This window comes from Lutjanus erythropterus, chromosome 6, assembly GCF_056507025.1.
Source record: "Lutjanus erythropterus isolate fLutEry1 chromosome 6, fLutEry1.hap2, whole genome shotgun sequence".
In the NCBI taxonomy this organism is placed as follows: Eukaryota; Metazoa; Chordata; class Actinopteri; order Lutjaniformes; family Lutjanidae; genus Lutjanus; species Lutjanus erythropterus.
In genome coordinates, this window is record NC_139322.1 from 11433080 (window position 1) to 11450663 (window position 17584).

Genomic DNA, 17584 nt, shown 5'->3' on the forward strand with positions numbered 1-17584 from the left:
CAACACCCAGTGAACTGTTACCTGCTTATTAAACAGCAATAACTCCCATCTTGTCACTCCAGGAGCTGTATGAATACCCATCTGAGACCAGTTTGCTTCTTGTGGAGACGTAGTTACATGGCCTGACTAATCGTACTTGAGTTTAAGTATTCCTATTCTCAAAAGACCTGTGCGTACAGTTCCTGACCATACAGGCTGGCCTGAGTGTATCCCCTCTGATCACAGCTATGCAACATTGAAAAATGAATGGCACGTGCAGCTTTATTGTTTGAATATTATGTCATAATATGTACATGTTTGTTGTTATTCCTAATGTGTCTTTTTTTCATAATACAGCATGCACAAATGTATAAAATGGCTGCAGGATACAAAGTACATACTTTTGTGTATGTTTGAGACAAAATTTTGATTAAATTATCCTTCTTAATTAGTAAATACAGGAGATGTAGAGATATCCCACGGGGATCAAATCCCTTTTTCCGTGTTAAACAAAATCTACATTAAATGTGTCATCATTAATGCCAAGTGTTCAGTTTATATCGCTTACACACTCCTGATTGGAAGAGCAGTTGTGTCTGTTGTATCTCACACATGCATATTGACTGCAGTTTGTGCATGCTACCTTCACAAATGGCAGTTCAGAGAGATTCTTTATGTTATATGGATGCTTTATTATATATTATCTATGTTTTTATGTAACTTTTTCATTATTGAAAAGTGACGATTGACTCAGAACTTGAAGTGAAACATGGCTGTCCTCTATAAAAAAAAATAAAGATAACCTGATTTATGTTGGAGTCTTTTTTTTTCAAATGCGTGTCAGTGTGAATATAAAGATGTATTTATTTATCACAAAATTAAGGTGTTCTCGTTCTGTTTGGGTTAAATCTCAAGGCGGTGAATTGTAGGCTCTTGCCGAAATAAATGACAAGCTTATTTATAACACTACTGAATAGTGAAGTAATGAATATCCCCTCCTGGATTATACACACTGTCATTTGATTCAGTTTGACTTATTAAATGCATGCCATCGGTTTTTCAGAATTATGACTCATGCCTCTTTCTGCAAATACCTAACCCTCTATAAATATATATACACAAGGTAGTAATTTGTTTTGAGAACCAAAAAAAGGCAAAAAGCAGCTGGCAGTAACTACAATGATTCACTGGAGGTCCATTTAGTTTGACAGTGATAGTACAGCTGCATGGTACTATTTCATTTTAATAAAAAAAAAGCAGAGAAAGAATCCACGAGCAGATATTTTTTTTTTTTTTATAGCAAAATGCAAATATATGGAACAGGCTTGCTCCTACATGAATCATCTAACATTTGATCAAACAAAACTAAATCTATTTTTTGCATGGTGTTGAACTCTTAATTTTTCTTAAATCTTAATTGTTCAAAGCAACAATTTTGTGAGACAACAACAAGAGTGCTGATAACCAGCCAATATTTTCTTATGTGTACTTAAAGAATAGTTCACTCTTATTTTGCACAGTTCATTTGAGTAGTTTTAGAGTCACTAAAACCAAATATGTGTGAAATAAACATCCAGTATGGTGAAAAAAACAAACAGCTGAAGTTGCAGCCTTAGAAGAGACTCGTTTCACTTGATTCCAGGACTTTAGGGAGCGGCACCTGCAAACAGCAAGAAAGGCTAGAATGAATAGATGACTTGGTAACTGATAGTAAATGTATACATGCACAAAATTATTATATGATACTAGAACACCTTACAAGATGCAAAGCATGTAAGATAATGCTCTGTTCCGTTTCGAGTGCTTTAACAAAGTCAAAAGTAACCCTTTTATCATCTGAACCTGACAAATTCCCACCCCCTTTTGGCTCTCTGCTCCAATAACAGCTGAGCAAGCTTGATACCCAGTGGAACCTTTACCTCCATCAACTTACTCCTTTCCCATTTCCTGTACTTAGATATCCTATGTGCTAGATTTTGAATCTCTAATTTTGAAGCTGTAGACCTACCTGTAAATACAGGGACCTGCAAATGCAATATATAGCCACATCCTAAGTTAGATCAGTGGTTCCCAAATTGGGGTGTGGGGGGGCATGAAGCCACCACAGGTGGGATGTGGATGAGCAGGAGTGAAATGTATAGAGTGAAATAAAATTATATTATTATGATTTAAGTAGGGGAAATAAAAAAAAAAGAGTTTGCTGATGCTATTATCCTCTATTAATATTATTATATTAATAGCTTACCTTAGCTACAGTTACATTTAATGGCTAATGTTAGCAGAAGGCCAGCTAACTAGCTAGCTCACATACATCACCTGTTACCTAACTAGTTAGCTAGCATTTTGCTACCATGAGCTAACTTAAGATTTGACTATAGAGAAGCAAAGTCCCTCCCCTTCCTGTGGACCACCATGGGACCTTACTTGGGAAAATATATGAAAGGCAGTTGTTTTTGTTTTTTTGTTTTTTTTAAATACTGTTTGAACTGTGCCATGAATTACACATGTCAGTTTAAAAGATAATTTTACCAGAATGTTGTTTGTCGTACAACTGTTGAATGTCTGTGAGGATACATGCTACGTTCCCAGAGGTCGTACAAGTGACATCATGACTTGTTCCCTTAAAAAGCTAACTGAAGTGTGTTTTCGTACCATAATGTATGTAGTCACACAACTGTGTCTCTTCTGACTCTTCATGGCTGGGATGTGAGATGTAGTTCACTGAGCGCTTTCACATAAAACTAAATTAAACTACGACAAACCTATGACAAATTGCAACTTTCTTGACTTGTAAAACTTCATGTGTGTAATTCATGACACAATTCAAACGGGAACAAAAATAATTTGTCTTTCACCATTGACTACTGTTCATGTATTTCCAAAGTAAGGTCCAATTGGGCAGACTGGACTTCGCATCTCTATATGTTGCTTTTACAGGTTCCCCGAGCAACATTTGGTTTCCTCCTCAATACTGACAAGCCTCACACATAGGTAAGTACAGGAAACAGGAAAGGAGAAAGTTTACAGAGATTCCGACAGGTACAAACCAACCAGGACTTAGGAGGGGTCAATTATAAAATCTTCTCTCTTATACACAGGATCCTAAGTTTATGAGCTCATGGTACAAGTTCTTAGATACTCACAGATTTGAGATAGGCTACGTTGCTCTGTTTGATCTCACTTAGGAGCTTATCACGGGGTGTGAGCTCAACCTTCGGTGGCACTCGTCTGCGAGGGACAGGCTTCAAAGTCTTAATCACATCTGTAAGGTTTTCTCTCTCGTATGGCACCTCGCCAATGCCTATATCCCTCACTCTGGGAGTCTTCCTCAGCTGGAAACTTGCCCTCTCTGGTCTCTTGTCATCCATCTCCAGGAAAGGGTCGCGCTTCTTGGGAGTCCTCTTCAGCTGGACGTCCCTTAATGGATTCGATGGCTCAGCACTGGGTTGTTTGGCAGCGCTTTTGCGTTTGAGCTGCTTCTGAGGCTCTGGTTGTTCTTCCTGGTTATGTGTTTGAGGTGCGGAGCTCAGGTCTGCTGAGGGTGGGACCAGCCCATGCTCCTGCAGAAGTTCTAGAGGAGGTATGTACCCAAGCATCTCAAGTAAACCAGGAGGCAGGTTTAGACTGTTCTCATACCTCTGCATCAGCTCCTTCTGCTCCTTCAGCTGCTGCTGCTTCTGCTCCTCCTTCCTCAGCTGCCTCTGACGGTCAAGATTCCTGGTTAAAATGTTGGTCACCACCATCCTGGGCCCTGGCTGCTCAAAGTGGTACCCCATCTTCAGGAGGGTGTTGTTGGCCTTGAGCAGGCGTGAGATCTCCATCTCAGCGTGGTGACCCAGCATGTGCCTCTGGTTGTGAAAACGCAGCTCTGTGAGGGTCTCGTTGAACTGGAGGCAGCGGATGATGGCGACGATGCCCTTTCCGGTGATGAAGTTGGACTCGATATTCAAAGTCGTAATGCTGCGATTCTCTCGTAACATGTTGGCCAGGTTGAAAGCGATGTTTTCATCGACACCGGTGTTTGCTATACTGAAGGTTTTCACATGCTTGTTCTTCTTCAAGGCGTTGACGTAGTCTAACAGCATCTCTTTGGGAATGTTTTCTATGTTGTTGAGGTTCACCTCAGTGACAGAGGGGCTGTTTTGGCGGATTTTGCCCAGTGTCGAATCTAAGTTTGTCTCATTTCCTGAGGGTCTTGATGTGATTTTTACATTGTTGAGTGCCAACTTTGGAATTTTTAATTTGCCAATTTTTCTCTCTTCTTTCGGCGGGAGCTTATCGTTGGCTTCGTTTATCTCTGGCTCCTCTGGAGCTTCTTTGGGAAGCAAAGAGTCTGTAGTTTTAATTTCCTCTTTCCCTTTAATTTGCGTTGTGCTGTTTTCGGCAACTGAGCTCTCGCTCTTCTCCTTTGTATCTGAAGAAGTGCGATTGTCATCTGTGTTGGGTTCTGGTATTTTTTCTGCGTTGTTGTCTGGACGCTCTTCTTGTTTGTTGTCTATATTTTCATGTTTGTCTTTGTCCCCAGGTGGCTCCACCTCTTTCTCATCCTTCACGTCCTCCTTTTTGTCCGTTTCGTCAACCTCTTCAATGATCTCCTCAATGATTTCCTCTACAATTTCCTCTCCAGCCATGCCATCTACAGCTTCCTCCTCAATAATTTCCTCTATTACTTCATAAACTTCATATGCACCATCTTCTGTCTTTTCTTCTTTTTCTTTCTTTTCAGCTTCCTCCCTCAAAGTTCTCTGATGAAAACAACAAATCAGACCAAGATTACTCCGTTGTTATGCTACTTTTTTATTCTGCTAGTAGCATTGCACAATTACACAGTTAATGGTTTCTAGTAAAATGTTGATATGCTGCACTGGGTCAATAAGTGATGTTATTGATATAAAAATAAAAGTTCAGGTGATCTTTGAGGGGAGGGCCTGCAATTAGAGAAGAGTGACTGTCCTGCTTACTAATAATGGAAGTCCAAGTCTAGGAAGTCTAGAAAGATCCAAGACACTCTGATTGAGTATAAATATCCTCTATTAACCTATTTATCCATTTGCCAATACGTCTCCAAATAAATACATTGGCAAATCCATGAAGTTATTATTTTTTACTACTGAGCTATTAAAGGATTTTATACTCACAATCAGAGTGCCTTGGATCATTCTAGACTGCCAAATATCTTGAACTTCCATCGTCCATGGTGATGGCAGACAGTCATGGACCACTGGGCCCTCTACCATCTTAACATCGAGATTTAAAAGCCTCCGTATTTTTGAGGGAGCGTGTTCCCTCAACACATGACACCTGGCATGTGTTGAGGGGAAATAAAAAGAAGCTGTTGCTGCTGGTCATTGCTCCACATCTCCATGTTACATCTATTACTTTCTTTTTAAACACAACTAAGTGCATGTTTTGCTGAGATGAAGACTCTTTTCGCAATGTTAACTGTGGACATTGTCATACTGTAAGCCAAATCAGTAGACATCACCCAACCCTTACTTCCATTATTATAATCTAGACAGTCACTCTTTGTTTCTTGTTTATAATCTAAGTTAGTCTGGCTATGAACTTTTGAGAGTTTGACTTCTTACCTCACTGGGAAGCAGAGTAGCAGGCACTCTTTCTTCCTCAAGCATACGTTTGGACTCTTTCTCCCAGTAGAGGTAATCAACTAGCGATCTGTGGTCAAACGTCCCCGTTGGAGGCTTCTCTGTCTGGTCCTTCTGTCTCTGTCCGACCGGTACAGTCTCATCTGGGGCAATAATAACGTCCATCTCACTCTGGAGCTCTTTAAGCTCCTCAGGTGAGAGCATAGCGAGGATTTCATCCTCGTCAATGTCCTCTTCCTTGAGGTCCTCGAGGTCTCTACCGTTTGACATGTTTGTGTTGTGTAGCTTCTTTCTTCTGTTGACTTTTCAAAACGAAGGATAACTTCTGTCTAACCTATGACTCAGGACAGAGCAAACTGCCTCTGACTCTTACTTCAGCTACAAACCGTTTGCTCCTGCCTCATGTGGAGTCTAAAATTAAACCCTGTGAACTGCATGGAAGATATTTAAGGTACAAGCAGGGGAAAGACATGCTAACATTCTTCTTTCAGCCCCTGCTCGCAGCTGGCCCGGCCATCAGGATCTTTTGGGATGACAGTTGCTTCAGGGAAAGGAAAGTGTCGGATTGACAGCAGCAGGTGGGCTATTTTCACAGGGCTACCAGGAGGTGGAGGGGGGGGTAATGTCTCGACTGCAAACAGAGCTCCTACCAGTCTCATAGAGCTTCATAGAAGATATTATATTCTCTAAAGTGCTGCACAACAACAAATACATGCAATCGAGCCAGAGAGAGATAATTTGCCTTAAGGGAAATGGATACTAAGAGTTGAGGAGGAGACTGTCTGACTTTTTTTAGATAACAACTCAAAGCACCGTTTTGGCAAGCAGAAGCTAAAAAAATCATGTTTTATTTATGTAAGAAATTAAAACGTTTAGAGTTTAGTTTTGGAAATTATGTGTATTTATTTACCTTTGGACAGAGTCAAGTTTTTTTAATCTCATTCCACACAGCTAGCAATGTAACTATAATATTTATGCTTAAGGGGAAATAAGTTGATGTACATGTACTCTCTTCTTGTTGTTCCCTTTGAGATAGAATTGAAAAAACAAAGAAAGGAAATATAGACATAAATATTTTCAGGATTTTTTCCACAGCTTTTTGGATTTGATTGTTTTTACGTGTCCTTTCAGTCATTCGGGGGTGAAGCCGTGTATCCAGGAACCTGTACAGAAAACAAAAGTATCTCTCCAGCCAGGTTTTTCACTCATCTCTCAGGTGTTTCTGTGTGGATCAGTATGTTAAAGCTTTGCTGTATAATGGTAGTGTTGATACATAATATGACATTTATACACACTGCTTTGTAAATGTGTGTTTTGTTTTGGTCAGTGCATCAGTGAGAGTTTGGCAAAGGAATATCCATTATAGAGTAATGCTAACGTTACACAGGAAGCTAGCCAAAGGAAAGTTATATGTGCTAATTTGAACAGCACTTAAATATTCTTCATTGTCTACCTACATGTGTTGCGTTACTACAGATTTGATAAAATGTGCTAGTTTGGTGAAAATTGATTAGCTCGTAAAATCCAGATTGACCAATCAAAATAGCATTGATAACTTTTGGCTATCAAAGTCTGACAAATTCGCAGAAGTAGGATTTTGATCAAATTGAGGAAATGTAATAAAAGTTGACCTTTTTAAAGCAGAAGACAAATCATTTCGTTGTTCTTATATTTTTTCCTCTTGCACACCCCTAGAGGCAGCTGGCACACACCACTTTTCTGTAAGCCTATTTCCCAAAATGTTGAACTATTCCTTTAAGATATTCTAATATAGTCAATAACAGAACCTGAAGGGCACAGCAGTTTATGTGTCACACATGTATTTATTCACATCCTTGTTCCCAGTGGAAAATATTTTATGACAACATCTAACAACATATAACTACACACTGACTGTACAAATGTGTGAGAAAACAAACAACGAGACATGAATATGTTTTTTTTTTTGTTTTTTTTTACGGCAGTGGTCTTCTGTTAATATAAAAAGAAGTTTTTATCAAAAAAAATGGATATTCTTACCATGCATTTTAAAACACATTACAGCACCAACAAAGACAAATGGCTCTATAAACAATATGGACATAATACATTCTGATTTAAAGTTTAAAGAAAAGAAGGGATGGAAAATTCATCGAAGACACGGTCTGCTCTAATAAATGATCAGTTCAGTTCTTGTCATGTCGCATTGTGAACATGTTTGTTTTGGATTTTATATTTAAGACTATTTTTTTTATCATACTTACTGAGATGAAAGTGGTGAAAATCATTTTAATCTATAATCTACTGTTTTTTATAAGGCAGTAGCTAGTTCCTGTTAAAATACATGAAGTTCAGTAAAAACACATGTTGCCTCTTTTTTCTTCTTTAAAACACAGTAGGGTTTGAATCCAGTGTGGTTGTGCAACATCTTAAAGTTTCTTGACACATTCTCATCTGCCTGTACAATTCATCCAATCCAAGGCACATGGGAAAGTCATTCAAGAGTGTCATCACTGTGTTCAGAGGTTACTTTAACATGAGGACAGCGTACACACAGATTCTGCCAAAAACCTAACAGACGAACATCTGCCAACACGCGTTTACGGCAGCGGAAAAACAGTTTGTGTACAGCCCGTGTTTCAACTTCCTCCCCTTCATGTGCTGCTGGCCATGGCTTTGTTTGTGCCAAAGTTTGGTTTGGTCCTCTTCAGTGGATGCTCATGTAGCTTCTGTCCAGGTGAAATCTGTGCAGGCAGCAACACAAGAACATGTCAAAACTACTGTAGATCAGCTGTTTGAGAATAAAGAACACATGTCTGAGCATTGTGGAAAAAAAAAAGAGGAATGGAAATGGAAGTGCAATGAACCAAAAAGTCCACATGACTTTGTGAAGGCATTCAACATGATTTCAGCTTCATGGAGTGAATGGAAACTTCCTACTTTTAGTCACGCTAGTAGTGCATTGTCAACCGGTCGGTCCATCACTTTAGTCCAGACTGAAATATCTCAACTATAGGGTGGATTACCATGAAATTTGATTCAATTGTGCATTATGACCTGCAGCCTGTTGCACCAGCTGTGTGTTTAAAGTTAGCCTAGTTAAAGTATATGCTAAATTCTAATTTATGCATTCCTAAAATAAAAGCGGATGCACCAATGAGATGAGTAACAACATAACTCCAAGTAACAGCTAATGCATGCCCCGAGGACAGGTCTTTTTTTTTTTTCATTGATCCCATCTCATTTTGCAACACAATAATCCAGTAGAGACCTAATTTACTGGTATAATATGGCTCTATCTTACTACAATGTGATACAATACCAGCTAGAAGTTAGGGTTAGGGTTAGGGTTAGGGTTAGTTCCTCAGGCGGTAGGGATGCCCCCTAATAGTTGACCAAACCGTGTCATTGAGAAGAGTCTTAATCGACCAAGTTTACATTCGTTAGTTGCTTAAAAAAACACGTCAGACTCCATTCTGGAGTATCAGAGGGATGGCTGCAACAAAAAACCTTTTCTCTTGTGACATGGAAGTCACTGGTAATAAATGGCACTTGCCCTTAACTGCACCGAGGAAGTGTTGGTGTTGGTTTACACTGCTAGCAGAAGAGCTTTGGACCGACCACCAGGAGGAGGAGGTTTTCAGTTCTGATGTGGGGGTACTCAGCGGGGAATGCTGACGGAGAGCGTCGCCACAAGCGGAGCTGAGCGAGCGGGAATATAAACCGGGCTCAGCAGCAAGAGTTATCGCAAGGAGCAAATATACATCAGCCATCTTGTTGACAAGTCTGTGTGTATTTGCTTTTGTGAGGTTGGAAGTTAATTATTCCCAAGTTTTGAGCAATGAGACTTGTGTGATGTTTGTAAAGAGTACAGTTTAGACCTGCTCTATATGAAAACTACCCTGAGATAACTCCTGTTAATGATATGGTGCCATACAAATAAAATTTGAATTGAACTGAACTGAATAGTGTTAGCATTGTAGTTAACAGGCACTTCAGGCACCTTGTAAAATTGATATTTTAAAGGGTCATTATAACAGTTTTCTATTGCTCTGTAATGTAGCACAGTATTGTGTTAAATAATTAAGTTAAAAGTCCAGTGACTGGTCGACTATGATCTGAACTAATAACTGTGAAAAATCTTTATTCGGGGGCAGTCCTGGTGCACAATAACCACGACAATGGCTGCCATTTGCCTTAGTTATGGGTTTACATCCAAAGCAATAAGGTTATGTTGCAGGTAGTTGTGCTGCAACCAATTTTAGTAGCTGATTTAGTTACAAACTAAGTGTTTATTAAGCCCTTTACATTGACTTTACACCGTAACTTAGGAAAGAACATACACATAGCTGGTGCTGCCCAGTGCTGACCATTCCTCCTGGTCAGCACCTTTTCAGTGGTTGTCTTCACATTCATGTTCGCCTCAGGATGACTTTGTATAACTTCATGTTTATTTGTCCAGTACTTTAGTTTATGACCTGCAAAACTACTGACATTCCCAACAGTCTCAGCTGTTCTGTGTTTAGTGCCAATTAGCTAATGTTGGTGTGCTAACATGCTAAGCTACCATGGCGACCGTGGTAAACAGTATACCTGCTACACATCAGTATGTTATCATTGTCATTGTGAGTGTTTTAGCGTGCTGATACATGCCTGCCTAACTATAGCTTCACAGAGCTGCTGGTCTGGCTGTAGACTTTTTCAGTGTTACTTTCTAATCATGACATAAACACTTCTCTTGATATATGTAAGGTGCAAGATCATCCAAATAATGAGTGCAACATTTTTGAACAAACACAAAAATGACTGTCTAATAAAAAAAAAAAAAATCAGCAGACCACAATGTAAAGATGTGGATGATTAAATAAGCTATACAGGAGTAACACACGAATGAAAATGGGATGTCAAAATGGACGTGACTGGCAACACGACACAAGGCAGAAGCCCACTGTGTTTGGTCTCACCCTTAAGTGCTAGCCTGGTTGTCAGATGGTTCATCATTACTAGTGGCCTCAGAGCCAACCACCTCAACTGACTCAGATTTTTTAGGCATTGTGTCAGACACTTTGTTTTCTGGAGAAGATCTGCACACATGAGCATTAATCAGAAGTCAAGACAGAAAAGAGGAGAGGCAGGAAGAAAGACAGACGGTCCTCATGGTTACATTTTTTTTTTTACTTTACAAACTGCACACAAAACAAAGGCCTTAAACTGCAAGAAACATGCATTAAAGAAATCAGGAGACATTAACAGGCTAATTATGTATCCTTGAGGCAAGACACCACAGGCAAACTGTTTTTCAGACACAGGTCAATTTGGATAGCCTGGAAACCAGAGGAAGCTCATGTTTTCATTTTTTGTAATTTGTGTAATAAAGTTAAATATAATTCACTTTCATGAATCAGTCAAGTGATGTCTACAATTTTGAGACTTATTTTGTTTCCGTAACATGTCTTCCTCCAGACTAGTGGAAAGAAAGCATCCAAAATAGATATATGTAGGTGTTTATTTTGGTTCTGATTTCTGTTCTGAAAATGAAAGCCTCATTTTATTCAAACCTAAAATATCAGAAAACTTGAAATGCAGGAAATAATTCTCCTAATGTGAGTAATCAGCTGGGGAGGTTTCACGGTGATATACACAGTATTAGTTCCACACCCTATTCACCTGAAGAGTCTTTTTTTGTCTAGTAAAGTATGAAATTTTTCCAATATACATCTTTAAAAGCTGTGTCCTCAAAATGAGTCTTTTTCCTCCTACTCTGAGCCAGAAATTTTCCACTTCAGTAGCACTTTAAAGCACCAAACACTCCTGTTTTATTCCTTTGTATATTCTCAAGGTTGTTACACAGGGGTTTATCCATTTCGCAGCCTGATTTTATATTTATATTTATATTTTCTTTTCCTAAAAACATGGCTTTTTATGACAGTATTTTATGATTTATAGTTATAAAAACAGATACCCAAAATCTGTGCTGTAAAAATGTTTTACTCTAATATCTCAGTAAAGTTAAACAAGAATTTTAAACCTGGCTTTATCCAGTGTTCATTTATGTTCTGGAAATGTATGCAAAGTAGCACATATGTTTAATTAGATCTCATCTGCATATTTAAACATAGCATTTCAGAAAACTTGTAATACAAAAAATAGTTATCTTAACACAAATAATCAACTGGGGGAGGTTTCATAGAGATATCTATTAGTTAAATATTTTACCTGTTTTGTTCATGTGTCTTATTTTTTGCCTAAAAATGTATGGAATTTTACAAAAAACATATCTTTAAAGGCTGTTTTCTCAAAATCTGAGTCAGAAATCTCCACTTCAGTGGCACTTACATACATCCAGTTTTATTCCTATCTTTATACTCTCAAGGTTTTTATAAAAGGGGATTGTTCAAACATCATTCATAGCCTGATTTCTAAAATATTTTATTCCTTAAAACATGGCAAAAAATATCCTCTTTAAAAATGAATGAAGGAATGAAACAAAGATTTTGAACCTGACATCACCTGATATTCCGATTTCTGGATTACTATAGATAGATTTACTTGCAGATTTGCTGTTTTAATGTTTAATGTTTTAATGTAAGTAATAACCTGGGAAAGTTTTATGGTGATATATACGAGTTAAAATTTGTGACCTATTCACCTGTAGTGTCTTGCCTGAACAGCATTTTATCTGAAATTCCATGAATAATTAAACTGAAAAAAAAAAAAAAAAACAGCCACGAGTTGTCTGTGACTGACTCACTTCCTCTTGCGTCCACAGCTCAGCGTGGAGATTTAGCAAACTGCAGCACTCACCTGTTGTGTGTGGGACTGCGGTTGTACGGAGAGACAGGCGCTCCAGGGTGTGGGTACTGAGGTGTGTCGGGTGAATCGTACTCTGTCAGGCCGACTGCCAGCTGGTTGCGCCAGTTCCCTGTGCTGCTTTCCACTGAGGACACTGCAAACAAGACACAGGCAACAGCGCTCAGCTAATGTTGGACTGTAACTCAGGAGTAATTGTTGTTATTGGAAACGTCCGTAAGTCCATCTTAACGTCATTACTGCAAAACAAACACTTAACCTTCACATGACTGGGCAGTACAGAGCACACGGACATTTCACAACTTTATGTTGTAGTACAACAATCTTGCAAAACTTTTTAAAGTTTCTTTGTTTTTTCTGGAGAGATATCTTAAAATGTAACTATACTTTTCAATACCAGTTTCTGCATCTACGTACTTATTAGTCAGCTCAACTATGTTCAACTCATCAGAAGCTAATTATGATTTATAATTCATTTATATCTTCATACTGACCTAAAAATATGGTTATTGGTGCAATTTACACATTAACAAGTTACACTGACATCGTTGCTGCATTTATTTATTTTTACTGTGCATTTAAACCAGCCTGTACTCTTATTTATAATACTCGCATGCTAACATACTTATCCCCCATCTCCAGAATTATTGTTGTTTTTACACTATTTGTGTGTACCACTGTTGTATATTTTGTTGCTTACATTTTTTACATACTTTTGATTTCCATTTCCATTCTTATATTTTCCATATGCTTATATATACTTAGATTCTTGAATGGAAGCACCTGTAACGCAAACATTTTCTGATTCTGATCTCTTATAGCATATCATGATACATTCAATAAAATCAAGTTTTTTGCAGCCTTTTAAGAATCAAATTCAAGTACTTTTCAAACACATTAAAAGTCTTCTTAATACTCACAGCAGTCAATGTATATTATCACTTTGTTTTATTTTACCTGCTGTCCATGTTAACTTTGTGTATTTTCATTATTTAATCCTGTAAAAAAAGATTTTCAACCCCTTTCCCTAAGTTATGCCAGAAATGACCTACTGTATGCCCATGCTGAATTTGTACAATGTGAATCAAAATGTAAAAGATTTATTATCGGTTACCTTTCTCTAAACTAATTGTAATAAGCTAGAGGCACAATCCGGGGCTAATTTTCTCCCAGACTTCTGCTCTTGGCAGCCTTGAAAAAGTTTGAATACAGCGAGTGAAACTCTCCATTGAACATAAATAAAATAGTCTTAGCATTTCTTTAAGACATGACAGAGGAATTCAGAGTGAAGGAGAATCAGATATAGAAATAAAATAGCATTCCATGGCTGATATATATTAAGTCCTGAACAACCTACAGCAGTTATGTAAATCTATCCATCCCTGAATATAAAAGAAGACAAAAAAGGTTTTATTAAATTATATCTTCTTGGAAGACTTTTCTTCCTACACTAATAAATCTGACTTGACTCTTTCACACTGCTCGAGGAACTCACCTGATGAAAATGAGGTGGTTCTGCTGGAGTGGCTGAATGCCGCTGGCATGGTCTGGTAGCCGAGGCTGAGCTGAGAGCCGCTGTCGAAGTCATATCCGGTCAGCATTCCCCTCCCTCCCTCCCTGTGGCCCCTGCTTCGGTGGTACCAGCCTTTCAGGTGCTCCGCCACCAGGGCCTTCTGCATGTTCTTGGCCAGCAGCTCATTCCGGGGCCCCTCTCGGCTCCGCGGTGGCCTCACTGTCGCGTAGGGATTCTGGGAAATACTGTCTGCCCGGTCGCTGCTATAGTGCCTGAACCTGTCGTGTCCATGATAGCCATTGATTTGGTAGGAGGGGTTGACGTTGTAGTGGCCCTCTACTTCATTCTCATACACGTAGGCACCGTTAGCGTAAGGCTCCATGTCCGAGCAGGGGTAGCCGGGGACGTAGTAGGCACTGGGTGCATAGTGTGCTGAGGTCTCACATGAATAACTACAACCAGAGTGGTGCTGGACCAGGTTGGGCATGCTCCCGGTGTTTCCGTACACCTCCACCTTCCTGTGGAGACGATGCATGGTGGAGCTTCGGGAGTCCAGCGTACTGTAGTGGGAGTTGGCCGCCCCGCAGTAGTCCAGACTAGACTGGCTGGTGTAGGACGAGCAGTCCTCTAACACCTCTGTGCTGTTGCTGCGGTGGGCTGGTGACAAGATGAAGACGGGTTTCTCTGAGTCTGTGTCTTTTCTGAGCCGAGGCTGCGACTCCAGACTGCCGCTGCGATGCCTGAAGCAATGAGGAGACCCCTCCGACCTGCAGGAGGGACACAACTTTTAAACTGTCTCCTAAAACAAGAAATCACTTATGGGATAATATTTCTGGATTTATTAGTTCAAATAAAAGTTAGGGATTTGTATGAGAGGTTTGGTTAAAGGGACAGGTCACCTTTAAAATCGAAAATACGTATTTACCTGTAGCATTATTTATCCATCTAGATTGTTGTTGTATGCGTAAGTTGCAGAGTTTTGGAGATATCCGCTATACAGATGTCTGGCCTCTCTCAAATATAATGGAACAAGATGGCATTCAGAAATCATGAGCCATTTACTCCTGATAATACACAGACCTTGTTGTGAGCAGTTTCATGTAGGAACTATTTTCTTTCTACCAAACATTACCAATCAATCACGTGTCAACCAACTCAGGAATATCTTTTAGCAACACAGAGAAAACTATTCATACTTTTATTTCTTTGTGCCTTGATTATTACAGCACCTTGTTTACCTGCTTCAGTGCCCGAGATTTGGCTCAACTTCAGACTGCGCAGAGCTCCGCAGCCAAACTTCTGACAAAGACAACCTGCTCCTCTCATATCACCCCAGTTTGAGCAGCATTTCACTGGTTACCAATTCGTTTTAGGATCCATTTCAAAATATTCCTCATGACTACAAGGCTTTCTGTGGCCAGGCGCCAGAGTACATCAGTGAACTCTGCAGGGTTAGGCATGCTAGCTCTTCCAGATTTAGGTCGAAGGTTGATCCAGCGTTTGCTTTACCGGCACGTCAGCTCTGGAACAGACTTCCAGTTAGCATATGATGATACAGTGTCTGCTTTTAAATGAGACATTTTTATAGACCTGCCTTTTCACCTGACAGCTCTGTTGTGAAACTACCTGAATTTACATTTATTTTTCTGTTCTGTTGATTATCTTGAAGAAACAAGACATAATTTCTGGAAATGCAGAGGCCGAGCGCCATTTAGTTCCATTATATTAGAGGAAAGGAAGACGTCTTTACAGCTGATGAGCACACAAAATGATCTAGATGGATAAACGGCACTACAGACCAGAGTGAAAAAAACATGTATTTTTGATCTTTGAGTGAACTGTCTCTTTAAAGGTTTAGAGGGTAGGAGAAAGAAGGAGGAAGGATTTTGGGTTGGCAGTGCAAGGGAGCAGAGATCACACCTGAGCTGGCTGCTGCTGTAGGCATTGCGGGTCATAACCGGGGTGGGAGGCATGCTGCGTGGATCTCTAGGAGGTCTGGGAAGGGTTTTGTAGGGACTACTGTGGGTGGAGGACACGTCTCTTGGATTCTGGTAGTAGTGGGAAGCCTCCTGGCCTTCAAAAGCTAATCTAAAAGGGTGTGGTAGTAGGACAGGATCAAAAAAAAGGGAAAAAAGGGGTGAGGTGAGAGGAAAGGAATGAGGCTGCAAACACGACACGGCAAATATTACGGACTCATCCAGAACATGATATCATTGCTTCATTCCAAGAACAGTTTTCAATAAAATCGAAAGTTGTGAAACAGGTTTGACATCACAGGAGACTTCATGGACTTCATCGGTTTCCCAACCTGCTGTGGTTCTTGTTGTGGTGATTTTCCCTCGGAGATCCCTGTCTTTCCACATCATATTCTGCTCCCAGAGACCGCATCGGGCTGAGCTGAGGGGAACCTTGAACCGATCGTGAGCGCGGCCTCTGACTGGCACCGTCTGAGTCATCTGAATACAAAAGTTACGCACAGTAACAATACTGACACTCGCTCTTTTATAAATACTCAAAACGAGTATTAATGATGATAATCATAGCAGGTTGGCTGATTTTAATGCACCAGAATGTGTGCTGACTGACTCACCATCATCCAGTGGGAGACTAGACAGAGAGCTGCAGTCTGACCGGATGAGTTCATCTGCAGAAAAAGTAAACAACTCCGTGTTTACTGTTAATTTAGCTCAGTGATAATCCAGTAACACATATTAGTCTGCACTCTACCTGCAATGATGACCGAGGCCCGCTGTGTGGGCTTCTTTCCCTTCTTGATTCTGTACTGGTTCATTTCGTCCTCTATCTGCTGCAGTTTGTGCATGGCATCCAGACAGTTTCTCCTCCGCTTCTTCTTCACTGTTTTACACAGTTCTGGCTCATTGGCAAGCTTCTTAGCCGCCTCCACAATCTTCTGCTGCAGGGCAAATCTGCTTTCCAGGTTTCTCAGAAAGGGATCCTGCACAAAACACAAGCAGCACGTCCCCAGAGATAACAATAAGTAACAAGATGTCTGCTACACATGGTTTAATCAGATAATAACCATTATTGGCGCATAATTTGCCTTATTCATTTAAAGTTTGTTAAAGAATAAATCTAGTGACTGTAGGACTTCTTAAAAGTGGGGCTGTATGAGGTACTTATCAATAGTCTGGTGGTCAGCACACCCCCAGTTTTGAGAAGCAGCAGGAATACCAGTGTAAGAAGCAAAACAATGTACTGCTGTGGACAAGATCAGTAGCAAAACATATTCTAGCCATTTGAAAAAAAAATCAATACCATTTTAAGTTTACACTACAGTACATTTAGAATGCTTTCATCGCATTATCTTGCTGTTAGACAACCTTGGGAAATGTTGGTGGGAAAACGCCATTGGTAAAAATCAATTTGGAAGTTGCTGTTCAACTATTGCCTCATTCGGTTAGTTTGTTTGTGTTACTGTGTGACTTCTGTGTGTTAAAAGGTGAGTTTTGATAAACCATAGTCATACAGTAACACAAAAAACTAATAAACTGAGGCAGCTGTAGGCCATCAAGTCCTCTGCAAGGTAAAATTACTGTTTTTGCTAAAGGAGTCTTGCTGAGCGAGAGAGAGCAATGTGTGGTTGTTTTTTGTCAGAAAGGTAAAGTGGTGAAAATATTCTAAATATAACATACACTTAAAATGATATTAATAATTTAATATCAAATTTTGGTTCTGA

General features: G+C 39.7%; 2 protein-coding genes across 3 annotated transcripts in view; both read right to left on the reverse strand.

Moving 5' to 3' along the window:
• Positions 1 to 1407: 1407 nt before the first annotated feature.
• Positions 1408 to 6072, reverse strand: lmod3 (leiomodin 3 (fetal)). Its single transcript, XM_084720586.1, has 3 exons — positions 5568 to 6072; positions 3123 to 4724; positions 1408 to 1639 (listed from the first exon to the last, which is right to left on the reverse strand). The coding sequence occupies exons 1-3, from the start codon at positions 5853 to 5855 to the stop codon at positions 1592 to 1594; spliced, it is 1938 nt and encodes a 645-aa protein (XP_084576712.1). The 5' UTR covers positions 5856 to 6072; the 3' UTR covers positions 1408 to 1591.
• A 1316-nt stretch (positions 6073 to 7388) lies between these two features.
• The window catches only part of frmd4bb (FERM domain containing 4Bb), a 36674-nt gene continuing 26478 nt past the window's right edge, over positions 7389 to 17584 (reverse strand). Inside the window, exons 17-24 of one of the 2 annotated variants that reach the window (XM_084720588.1) lie at positions 16615 to 16843; positions 16478 to 16531; positions 16196 to 16343; positions 15808 to 15975; positions 13870 to 14654; positions 12369 to 12510; positions 10529 to 10648; positions 7389 to 8308 (exon numbers count right to left, since the gene is read on the reverse strand). In XM_084720588.1, the coding sequence (XP_084576714.1) occupies positions 10531 to 10648; positions 12369 to 12510; positions 13870 to 14654; positions 15808 to 15975; positions 16196 to 16343; positions 16478 to 16531; positions 16615 to 16843 (1644 nt within the window). In that variant the 3' untranslated portion in view covers positions 7389 to 8308; positions 10529 to 10530. The remainder of the gene's footprint in view (positions 8309 to 10528; positions 10649 to 12368; positions 12511 to 13869; positions 14655 to 15807; positions 15976 to 16195; positions 16344 to 16477; positions 16532 to 16614; positions 16844 to 17584) is intronic. The other variant, XM_084720587.1, reaches the window with a different exon arrangement.